Source organism: Coregonus clupeaformis, chromosome 6 (assembly GCF_020615455.1).
Source record: "Coregonus clupeaformis isolate EN_2021a chromosome 6, ASM2061545v1, whole genome shotgun sequence".
NCBI classification, from domain to species: Eukaryota; Metazoa; Chordata; class Actinopteri; order Salmoniformes; family Salmonidae; genus Coregonus; species Coregonus clupeaformis.
In genome coordinates this window covers 48,725,841-48,737,482 of record NC_059197.1, presented here as the reverse complement: position 1 = coordinate 48,737,482, position 11,642 = coordinate 48,725,841, and the positions used below count along the sequence as shown (strand labels likewise).

At 46.0% G+C, this 11,642-nt stretch overlaps 2 protein-coding genes across 3 annotated transcripts; one reads left to right on the top strand and one right to left on the bottom strand.

Annotated features, from left to right (window-relative positions):
- Window positions 1-1,405: 1,405 nt before the first annotated feature.
- sars2 (seryl-tRNA synthetase 2, mitochondrial) lies at window positions 1,406-6,549 on the bottom strand. Of its 2 annotated transcripts, none has more exons than XM_041878833.2 (16): window positions 6,255-6,549; window positions 5,848-5,955; window positions 5,704-5,733; window positions 5,458-5,598; window positions 5,231-5,285; window positions 5,066-5,129; window positions 3,995-4,100; window positions 3,628-3,675; window positions 3,283-3,391; window positions 3,078-3,123; window positions 2,869-2,956; window positions 2,637-2,749; window positions 2,316-2,409; window positions 2,064-2,156; window positions 1,873-1,938; window positions 1,406-1,743 (listed from the first exon to the last, which is right to left on the bottom strand). In XM_041878833.2, the coding sequence occupies exons 1-16, from the start codon at window positions 6,522-6,524 to the stop codon at window positions 1,603-1,605; spliced, it is 1,572 nt and encodes a 523-aa protein (XP_041734767.1). In that variant the 5' UTR covers window positions 6,525-6,549; the 3' UTR covers window positions 1,406-1,602. The 2 variants fall into 2 exon arrangements, with proteins under 2 accessions (XP_041734767.1, XP_041734768.1); XM_041878834.2 differs by having other exon boundaries at window positions 5,848-5,943.
- Window positions 6,550-6,787: 238 nt separating this feature from the next.
- si:dkey-260j18.2 (uncharacterized protein LOC325231 homolog) lies at window positions 6,788-10,681 on the top strand. The gene is made up of 5 exons (XM_041877602.1): window positions 6,788-7,294; window positions 7,643-7,796; window positions 7,936-8,014; window positions 8,210-8,437; window positions 8,618-10,681. Exons 2-5 carry the CDS (start codon window positions 7,643-7,645, stop codon window positions 10,101-10,103), a joined length of 1,947 nt encoding a protein of 648 aa, XP_041733536.1. The 5' UTR covers window positions 6,788-7,294; the 3' UTR covers window positions 10,104-10,681.
- Window positions 10,682-11,642: the final 961 nt, after the last annotated feature.

Sequence of the window (11,642 nt, the reverse complement as noted above, 5' to 3'; positions counted from 1 at the left end):
TTTATGTCCCTTCCTCGTTTCATGATAACTATTAGAAGAAGAAAAAACGTAGGGGCATGCATTACATTTTTGTTACCTAACCATCCCTCCCTACTTAACACTGGCAGATAACCTGTTGATTACTTTACTAAAAATGTATTTGTTATCGCGATGCAACAGCCAAGACGGATGAAGTTACGTGGTTAACATCACAACATTGTGTAGACCTAGCAAGGATAGCCTACTAACATTTGGATATTTGCTTCTGCTTCGATGAGTTTGCTTAGATATGATTACATTTCTAAACAAATCGAGACCAGACATTTAAAAACTTGATTTGATTTATGTGTGAGGAACAAAAGGAACATGTAGGCTATGTGCAAGAACAACAAGTCACTTATGATATTAAATCGTTTTGCTTACCTTCGACCTTCGGGTGCGCCACTCTAATTTACCCGTGTAGAACGTTGCCGTGTAGAGCGTTGCATTAGTTCCGCTTTTGGCGCTCGCGTGTAAAATAGTTATAAATTCATAATTTTTTATTTGGTCAGCACGGGGGGGCCACAGGGGTGGCCAGGGACATTTCCAGGGAGGCACGGGCCTCCCCCGGCCTCTGTGTAAAACCGCCACTGTGCCCCGTCAAGGCGTAACAACTAACGCGGTGATAACGAGAGGATTGCTCGCTCCAAGCTGAGTTGACCACATCTGACCGGAGGTAACGCCAATTCTCTGGTGTTCAATCTCATGGCTCATCAGCAGATTTGTATTACAACACATAACCCGCCATGCTATAGGCATGCATGCTTTACGTGAAGAGGGGGAAGGGAGATACATTAGTTTTTATTTTGACAAGGAGTGTTCATTTCAATTATGTGTTATTATAGGAGTGTCTAGCACAATTAACACATTACATGTAATGTCCATGTAATGCTCAGCCTATTGGGCATAGCATTTTGTCCACATCTTTGCCTGTGTTTTCCGACTTTTGGATGGGGCACATTATACCTCTGGGCTTCATTACCAATTCTATAATTCTATTCTAATCCATTTCCCAGCATTAAGGATAGGAACGCAGTCATTACAGCAATGCAGCACTATTTGGTGCCTCTTCACTCAGTAATTCCAGTGTGCTAGTACTTCGAGGCAGTGGTTGTGAAGGATCCTGTGCTCTCTCCTGAATGATAAGCCTCTGACAGAGCAATCTGTTCAGCCACAGGCTCAGCACTATGTGGGGCATAAACAGGGGCCCAATGAATAAAACCACCAGATCTGAAATACTTATTTGCTGTAATATGTTGTTTCTGAGTATATTTATATATAAAAGAGTCTAGATTTGTTAGAGCGGAACTGTGTTCTCTGAAAGTAGCCTACTGTGTGATTGCAAATCAGGAATTCTTTAACGATCAACATGAGTGGTGAGAAAATGACCTTTTTGTTTAATTTAATACTGTTTCATTCTTTTGCAGACAAAAACAGGACAGTTTATGATACAGTGTCATCATGACACACATTCACAAACAGTATGACAATATATTTACATGGCAGAGCTACACAAAATAAGTAAACAGCTAGATGGAAAAGGCTTCAGTTGTTCTCTTGATGTAAGTGTGTTGGTGCATGATGTCATCTGAGCTTTGGGACAGGGCGGGGCATGCGATTGGGCTGGTTTGGTCCGATGTATTTCAAAGGAATGTATTTAGGCTTTTCAATCACCTCCAACCCCAGGAAGGGCTGCAAGGCTCGCGGCACTAACACTGTCCCTTCCTGAAAATGAACATGTGAGTGAGATATAGAGTAACAAAGATACATTTCATGTTATCAGATACACTTATTTTCATGATGGGTGAATATATTCATCAAAGTATTGGGAATACAGTAGGTGTTCTCTCTTACCTTGGTCTGATGAGTCTCCAGTATAGCAATGATAGTACGGGGAATAGCACATGCTGTGGCATTCACCTAGAGCAGGACGCAAATAATGGTGGTGATTATAACCTTCAAACACTTAGAAAATGGTTCATCTGTTTTTGTATACTGAAATACTGAATCTCACAACATAAAGAATGTACCCTTCCTGGTCTCACCGTATGAGCATAGTGTAGGCTACCATCCTCCCCCTCATATAGGATATTGAGGCGTCTGCTTTGGTAGTCTGTACAGTTAGATCCGCTGGAGATCTAATGCAAGCCAATGAAGAAACAAAAACATCAAGCCTGGATAACAAAACCGACACCAGTGCTCTGACTTTGAGAGCAATAATGGGAAATTATTTTCAAACAAAAACATCATCCATCCAGGATATGATTAACCAATCATAGTAGTACCATCATGCCTACCTCGCCATAGCTGTCCCTCCCTGGCATCCAGGCCTCAATATCGTACTTCCTGTGTGCTGGGCGACCTAGCTCCTGGGTGGGCATGTCCAGTACTCTACAGGTACAGAGAGCGCAGCGGTTGGAGGAACACTCTTGCTAGGGTTTAATGAATAAAATCAATACTGTGTGGGAGTATTTGCACAAACAATATATTTATATGTAAATATATGGCTATGGTGTGTACAAATGGCAAAATACACTGTACAGTTTGACTCAAAGCATAAGTTATGCATCTATCCAGCCACATTGAGTGTATGCAGAGAGCCAGAGAGGAGCACTGACCTATAGTGGAGCTCCAGGGAGGAGAAGATCTCCTTCTGCAGGGACAGGAACTCCTCCAGCATCTGAGAGCTCTCCTCCCCTGTCTCATCTGCAGTCACACCAAACATCTCCACCTGGACAGACACACCAGCAGAGGATGAGAACACAAGGGTACTTTAACACCATGCATCAAATATGGCGGACGACTTGGTCCTTGGTTGATTCTAAAAGATTTGGCTTTGTTTCCCGTTACCTTGCTGAAGTGATGTACTCTGTAAAGGCCCCAAGTCTCTCTGCCTGTGTCCGTCTCAGCCCTGTAACATGTGCTACTGCACACAGACCTACAATGGAAAAATCTGTCCATTTATCTCTAATAAAAACACATATAGAGGGCACTTGTATATATGTTACACTGGGTTGTCAGCAAACCAAACCTACAGTATAAGAAATAAAGTGCCTCACCTGACAGGAAGGTCCTTCCAGTTAACAGCATGGTCCATAAAATAACCTAGAAGTTAAAAAGACACTTTCTTGTTACAGCGACAACGGCACACTAGTATATCACTACTAATCATGAAGGTTTTTCCATGGCCTGTCCATTCCCAACCACACAGGTGACCTTACCCCACGACCTCCCCATCACAGCCTAACTCATACATGGCCTCACCTGCTACGCCCACCTCCCCCGTGCCAGCCAGGTTGAGGTCAGGGAAGCAGGTGGGGTCCAGAGAGTACACCTGAGACCTGTGGGCATGGGGCTGCATTCCACAACCCTCCTGTATGTATGAGCGAGGAAGACGGAGATAGAGTGAGAGAGAGTCCAGAGAAAGAAAGAGAGAAAACATGTCAGTTTGGAGAAATGTTACTTGTGAAAACTGGCTCACTACTAGGTACACACATCACACCTTCATCTCTGAATGCTTCACTCTCTTTTTCCAGTTTGAATATTGTTATGCATGCATGTCTGCAGTGCATACTGTAGTGTAAATGAAGGATAGAGTCAGATACTCACAAATACAGCCCCCTTCAGCATGTCTGGCACAACCATGGGTATAAACCCCTGAGAGATAAGGAAAAACAGATTTGCTTTCAAAGTAGTGAGACATATATCTTCATCACGGCTACAGTTTTTATGATGTATATAGTGCTATTTCTATTGTTTTGTATTTATTACAATTTTAATTATTTTATTTCACTTAGTCCTGCATGTTGGAGCTCAGAGCCTAAGATATTCACTGTACCCTGCATTCACCTGCAACCCTGTATATGTTACTATTAAACACTCAGAATCTGAATCTAAAATGATAATCACACATTTTGCAGATATATTCAGCCATTCTCCCTAATAACACAGTCAAACAGAGGGTATCTTTACACACCCGCTGCTGCAGTGTTTCCAGGGCGAAGTTCTGTAGAGCAGACTGGAGTCTGGCCCCTGCTCCCCTTAGATAGTATGACCTATGACCTGAGACATGGGCAAGACGCCTGCAGAGAGAAGATCAGAGTAAATCACAAGAGAGGGTGTAATGGGAATATTTAAGATGACTAAAGTTCATAATTAATTTAGACAATGTTTAGCATATTTTGAGTTTCTGTAATACACATCATATACAGTGTTCTATTTGTTACACTCAAAGTGCGGGTTGATGGTCACTAAGCTTGCAGCTGAATGTTATGAATTACTTGATACTGATTGATGACGTTAGACTGGAGGTACAAGGACACTGATTATTATTGTATTCTGTGAAACAGTGTGATTCTGTAGCACCTGACAAGTCTCTGCCTTTTGTTTTGACTTCCTACAAGCCTCTTGGCTGGTGTTTACAGAACAGTTGTCTGCTGATTAGGATATAAGGACCTTCTCAGAGCAGGCCAGTTAGACATTTTCTCTGCTTCTGTGCAGGAGATGTCTACCTCCTGCAACTTGTAATAAACCGGATAGATTTTTTTATTGACTTTACCAACGACTGCTCTCCTTTTTGTTCACCTGGAAATTAAGTAAAAAAAGAAAAAAATAGAAAAGATTGTTAATCTGAAAACCTAACAAAGACCCTGGCCACCTGCTGTATACATTTTTTTTATTCTAGACTTAGAAAGAACTCATGCAATATTAAGCACCCATTTACTAATGACAAGCCCAAGGCTACATATTGTTAACAACACCAGAGGATAACGCTGGTGAGCCCCTGTTGTTTGGCTGCACTGTTGATTAAGTTTATTTATGTGTTTACCCGTAGGCCTTTGGGACTGGAGGATCAACTGATCAGAATGAACAGAGTGAGGGGGTATTGAGAGGAACAATGAGAGAGAGAGAGAGAAAGAAGAAAATGAGATATAAAGAGAAACGTATGAAAGAGTAAGCAAAGTGACATGAAGAGAGAGGGAAATGGAGAGAGAGAGGAGGAAGAGAGAACGAAAGCCAGACAGGATACCAGACCAGTGTGTCTAACCTCTGTCTGATAAGACCAAGCTCCTCCCCGATCTCTAGGTGTCCCCTGGGTTTGAAGTCAAACTCTGATGAAAAAGGTCAGAGACAACTGCATATCAAATACTGCCCTACTGTGTACGTCTATGAGATCATGAGGACATGTAATTGTATTGTTCCGCCTCCTCACCTGGTTTCTGTCCAACCAGCTCCACCACTCTCGCTTGGCTCTCATCTCCAATTGGCTGAAAGAGGGAGATGGTAAGTTTGAAAATCAAACTGTAGTTCCAAACTATAGATTTTTTCAGGTATGCAAAAAATGTCTTCCTATAGTTGAAGGTCTCTATGCATAGGTCGCTCTCAGAATGATTCTCTAACAGATTTTTGCCTCACACCTGTGTGTGTGTGTATTCTCACCACATCGGGGTGTGTGGTGTTGGGTAGCCTCAGGGCTCGGCCGTAGTGCTCCTCCTCCAGCTCACTCTCTCGGGGGTAAAGCCGGCTCAGCCGGTGGCGGATCTCTCGACCCTCCTTCGTAGCCTCCTTGAACTCAGGAATCTGAAGAAGATAAGGGACTACTTACTCCACAAGGGTATTCTTTCTGTTCAGCCTTGATGTTAAGTGAAAATACCATAAGGCCACAGCAGGCAAGGCCGAACTTACATTAGCTAGGGCTTTCTTGTCATTCTGATCCTGTGAAGAGAAGGGAAATGTTGATCACAATAATCCCACAAAATAATATCTCATCATAACATGAAAACAATGTTTCGAAGCACAGATATTATCATTGTCAATATATTAACTGACCACAAGAGTCCGAACTCTGTGACTGATCACTTTCTTTTGCTCCTCCAGCTGTGAGATTTCCTTGCGCACCACCTCAAGTTGCTGCCAAACACACACCTGCAACACACACTTACATCAGAAACACACTCCTGACGTAAGCCTACACAATATATATATAAGACCAGGCAATGTGCTTCATACAAATACAGTAGGCTACACTGCCACATCCAGGGAGGCTGTATTCATCTGCATGTACTTCAAGGCAAATGACAGATACAGCACATGAAAGCACAGAGGCAATCTCTCTTGCACATCAAATACACTTCAATGACTCGATGGTCAAGAGAGCACGCAAAGTGCATGTAACTAAAGTTACATCTACAATATTCAACATGGTGTGGTGAGATGGGATATACAGAAAAGCTTACAATCTCCCTGACATCTGCTCCCCGTAGATCCCCTTTCCGAGTCTCCACATTGGCAATGACTTTGTCAGTGTCCTCGCACACAAGTCTCATGTCCAAGTCTGGCTTGTCACTGTAGCCCTCGCGGACATGTTCGTACAGACTACTTCGCACCTCATGTGTGGCGCGGCTCGGGGTAAATACTTTCGTTCCCTGCCTTGCAAAGTGCCTTGAAACCGGTTTTAAGACATTCAATGCACCAAGCCGGACAACCATGCCAATGCAAGTCGCCATGTTTCAATGCGGAAGTAGGTCTGTAAATAGAGGCGGAACCGAATAAGACAACCAATTAAATTACTGGACCTGAAAATGTTCTGAACAAAATTTGTAACAAATGTAATGTACTGACTGTGTGTTTAGAAAGTAGAAAACATAAAATATCGCCTAAATTTGCTTTAGTTATAAAATAAGAGCACGAGTGAGTCCCTAAAAAAACGTCACATCCGTGCACCGGTTCAAAGGCTAGCCAATGAGACTAGCGGAACCATTGCATTGCGGTAATGCGGTTCAGACAGGGGAACAAGTGAATTGTGCGGCCGAAAACAGTCGGGCAGGTCTCTGGGGCAATAAAACCAGTATTTTATATTTTTAACATCCGTAATGCGTTTGAGATGTTTGTATTTTATGCCATGATTGACTAATTCCCCGGATAAGACAGAAAGGGGTGCTTTGGCGGATGCTTTTTTAGAGAGCTGCGTTCAGCAGTTGCTAACTAACGTTAGCTAGCCGCCGCCGGGTGATCTGTTGTTATAGCTTGCATGGTGGTTCTGAGAACCATGAGCCGTGCTGCACCCCACACTGGAGGCCGTACTCACTCAGACCAGGACAGGCAAGGCGGATCGGAGGGTGGGACACACGGATGTCAACTGTCGGCTTCCCTTATTGACTGACTACAGACAATCGGGCCCAAAAGTGAAGCTACTAACTGGCTGGCCCCTGGTGACATCCACACAATCAGAGCCCAGGACAGGACCACCAAGTAGGGTAGTCTCCCTTTAATAAAGGTAACGTCAACAATATTGTTGTCATTTTGTGTCACTATTCCTGAATGTACCCCGTTGATTTTCTCAATAAGCGAGAGGACTAGGGAATGCCTTTGAGAGCTTTGCAAGACATTCATTCATTCAGCCTGTAGCTTAGAGTTGAATGTGATTAATAAAGGGCTTTGAAGTTGTGCTTGACCATGACCCTATAATTACTCATAGATAGATTCCAAAGATCTATCTACATCAAATCGTAATTATAACTGGCCTCCATCTTGTGTATCTGGCTCCTTGACAGAAATAATGTTTTTTGTTGTTAAAGGTTCCTGATATTCCTGTGTATCTATGTCAACTCTTGACTATCTTCAGATGAGTGCAGTCCGTGGAGGAACAATCACTTGGCGGCCACAGCCCTGGCAGGACGGCGACGGTGGGGGCGGGGAGCCTCTCTCGGACAGCGACTCCGAAGAAGAGGACTTTCCCGACGACAGCACCACTCCTTTAGGAGACTACATCACACATGGTATGGTGGAATGGGAACGTCCAAATGAATGCATCAGTGATGTTACACAGAGAGCTCATCATGTGCTGCCTATATCATATAAGTGTCTATCTCTGTACCTCTTTCTATCTCCTCACTCTTTACTTTTTCTCTCCCTCAGGGTTGAAGCAGCTACTGGACGCTCAGCAGCTGTGTGACGTCACTTTGTTAGTGGAGGGGAAGAGGTTTATGTGTCACAGGTGGGGTCAATGACCTTCTCTCAATTCTATTGTACTACAGACATCCAAACAGTGCATGTTGTTACACACAAAGGAATATGTTACACATACTCGAATGCCTACTGCAGTTTCAGTACTCCAGTCTCCTGCAGTTCGTTGTAGTCACACCCTATCTCACCCTTATGTGAATGACGTCATGCTTCTGCCTCTCTTCAGAGTCCTCTTGGCAGCGGTCAGCCCGTATTTCCGTGCCATGTTCACTAGCCCGTTGGTGGAGTCCCGCCTCACTGAGATCCGATTGGAGGAGGTGACGCCGTCAGTCATGGAGACTGTCATCCAGTTCGTCTACACTGGGGAGGCAGGGCTCTGCCTGGACACGGCCGAGGACCTGTTTGTGGCGGCCAATCGGCTTCAAGTGATGCCCCTGCAGGATCTGTGCTCCAGGTAACTATATAGTCAGTGCTGCCTGACACAGATACGTTGTATTTTCCCCGGTCCAGAATGCTGCTCATACTCCTAAGCCTATGCAGTTCAGTAACTGCCACAGAGTTTTGATAGCATTTTAAAAAGCCAGCTTTCTTTTACTGTCCGGTTTTCTATCCTCAAACATCTGTGTGTCCATAGGTTCCTGTTTGAACACCTGTCTGTGGACAACTGCCTGGGCATGTACTCTCTGGCCCGCTCCCACCATGACCAGCTGCTCCTGAGGGCCTCTCTGAGGCTGGTGGCCCAGCACTTCCCCCGCGTGGCCCGCCAGAAGGACTTCCTGCTGCTGGACCCAGGCACCCTGGGCAGCCTTCTGGGCTCCGACCGCCTGGGCGTAGACTCTGAGGCAGAGGTGTATGACGCGGCGCGCCGCTGGGCCGAGCACCAGCCCCTGGACCGCTACAGCCACATGCCGGCCCTGCTCCACCACCTCCGCCCCGGCCTGCTATCCCTGGAGGAGAGCCGGCGGCTGAGCCAGGAGCTGGGCCCTGCGTCGGCCGGGGAGGGCCTGGGGGGCCCGCTGAGGCCCCGGGAAGGCATGTTCGAGAAGAAGATAGTGTGTGTGGACCTGAAGCCACGGGAGGACGAGTCGCTGAACGAGAGGGACTTCACGGTGGACTGCTTCGACCCACGCACAGGAAAATGGGAGAAGCTGGCTGCCCTGGGCTCTCTGCTGTGCCCAGGTTGCACGGCAATTGGGGGGCGGCTGTTCGTAGCGGGGGGCATCCTGCGGGGGGGCACGGTGTCCACGGAGGTCCATGAGTATGACTCTGTGTTGGATCGCTGGCTGGAGCGGTCGCCCATGGTGTCGCCCCGGGCCATGCTGGGTCTGCTGGGCTGTGGGGAGTCACTCTATGCCCTGGGGGGCTGCAACAGAGGAGCCATGCTGGACTCCTGTGAGATCCTGGACCTGGCCTCTCTCCAGTGGGGCCCCGGGCCCCGTCTGCCCCTGCCGCTGCGCTCATTTGCCTGTGCCGCCCTGCGCGGCCGCATCTACCTGCTGGGTGGCACCACGCTGGAGCAGAACCGGGCGGTGGTGCACGCTGGCGTGCTCATCTACCACACCCTGACTGACTCGTGGACCCGCGTGGGACTGGACTCTGGCGCCACCTGCCTGGCCGGAGGGGTGGCAGTGCGGGGAGGGGTCTGTGCCATTGGAGGTTACATGAGGGACGCCACGAAGTTCATAGATGGGAACTACACCCATCTGGAACCTCTGGACGCCACGGGGCGAGTGCTGTTCTTCAGGGAGGGCCGGGGCTCAGGGGTGGAGCGGGAGGTGACAGGGGCGGTGGTGGCGGAGAGGGGCGGGGGCGGGGGGAGTGACCGAGCCCCCAGTCCGGTGGTTTTCCCGGGGCTGCCCAGAAGGATCGCTGCCGGGGGCGTGGCCAGGTGGAAACGCAGGATATACGTGCTGGGCGGGGAGAACGGCTCCCGTTTCTATGACAGTGTGTACTGTTGGAAGCCTGGCTGGCGCAGCTGGGTCCAGAGACGGGAGAAACTACCTGGAGACACAGGGGGAGTCAGCCAGTTCGGCTGTACCACCCTCAAGTTCCCCAAGAAACACATCCTGTCCCGGCTGAGACTGGCTCGGGAGGACTGCAAGCCTGATGATGACGACTAGCCACATTAGGACTAATAAGCTGTGACTAAGACCAGCATTCATGGGGTTTCAATAATGAAATGAAATGTTATCAACTTTTAACCCTTGAGACAGTGGGGGGGAAGGGGACTTGCATCTGAATGTAACCACCGTATGCCACAACAACACTCAAGTTTGAATGCATTTAAATGGTTTGAAACTTGTCTGCCTGTTGAACACATCCTCAGCCTTTGCCACCTTCTATAGGATTTTAACGCCTGCATAGGCCTATGTTGTGAATGACTGGCTGTGAATGTTTGGCAGGGTTAAAATGTGTTTATTGAAATTTGATGAAGTGTTTTTGTTACATTTTTTATTTCTGCCTTTTCTATTCCAGACTTTCTGAAATTCACCAAAGGATCCCACTTTTATGTAACTTTAGTCTTTCACGCTTCAGTGATTCCAGGCCATGTTCATTAGGCACCGAACGGAAGAAAATTAACTAAAACCGGGAAGGACTACCTACCTTGTCCAATAACCTAAACATTCATTTTCATTTTCCGTTGCAACATGTTTTGTAATGTTTTTTTAATGCTCTAATAAACATGACCTAGATTTCAGTCACTTGTTATTTTTGGTAAGTTTCTCTTCATCGCTATTCACCCTTATCCTCCTCCAATCAGATATAGTGTTATGCTATCGATTGAATTTCCAGATGCATGGGTTAATTACTTATAAGACCAAGAGCAGGCAGATCCCGCAGAATACCTGACACCTGACTATTTGGTTTTTAGACTAACAAGTTTTATTTAGGATTTTAGTTGAACGCCCCTTTGCTCAATAGAGCTGTGTGAAGATATTCTGAGTGCAAATGTGTATGTGTGTTGGGGCGTGAACGTTGGATTATGGTATGTAACAACAGAGGACCCCCCCCCATCCCTCACACCCCTTAAGAGAAACATCACCTCTCTGATGTAATCTGATTTATGTTTTTGAACTGTCATCAAATTGATAATTTGATGACAGTTATGCTGTCAAATGATTAAAGGAATATTTGTTTAAAATTTTTGGGATTATTCTCCTGTTTTACAATTTTCCTCTGGGCTACGACAACCGGTCCATCTGTCCTTGTGTCCGTTTGTCCTTCTGTCATTTTATGTATGTTACTAAAAGAGAAGAAATCATTAACCAGATTCACATTAGAATGGACGGTCTTGTAGTCACTCATGCACAAATCTCGTAGTCTCCCTCAACACATTTCCAGCAGGGTCTTTGTAGTGGTGGGGGTGAAACCATTGGACAGAGACCGATAGGACTGCGGATGTGGTCTTTGTTTGTGCTTTAGGCACATTTTGGGTCACGGTAAACCAAATGTTAAAACACCTGTAACATTGATTGAATTAATTAAGTTACCGATATAACATATAATTTGCACGTGGAAGAGAAATCAAGTTTGTTTGACATGTTACGATAGAAAGTTGGACTGAACTAATGGAGTTTTTTTTTAACTAGAACTAAACCATGTGTGTAAGTGAACATTGAAGAGGCTAGGTGTTAATTATTACTGTCATTAATAAACTC

Excerpts from the sequence above, each read along its gene's own strand:
- sars2 (XM_041878833.2), bottom strand. The coding sequence starts at position 6,524 with ATGGCGACTTGCATTGGCATGGTTGTCCGGCTTGGTGCATTGAATGTC. Across the intron at positions 5,956-6,254 it reads GAGCAGATGTCAGGGAGATT|TGTGTGTTGCAGGTGTGTGT; the intron begins GTAAGCTTTTCT and ends TTCTGATGTAAG. Across the intron at positions 5,286-5,457 it reads ACACCACACACCCCGATGTG|CCAATTGGAGATGAGAGCCA; the intron begins GTGAGAATACAC and ends TCCCTCTTTCAG.
- si:dkey-260j18.2 (XM_041877602.1), top strand. The coding sequence starts at position 7,643 with ATGAGTGCAGTCCGTGGAGGAACAATCACTTGGCGGCCACAGCCCTGG. Across the intron at positions 7,797-7,935 it reads AGGAGACTACATCACACATG|GGTTGAAGCAGCTACTGGAC; the intron begins GTATGGTGGAAT and ends TCTCTCCCTCAG. Across the intron at positions 8,438-8,617 it reads CTGCAGGATCTGTGCTCCAG|GTTCCTGTTTGAACACCTGT; the intron begins GTAACTATATAG and ends GTGTGTCCATAG.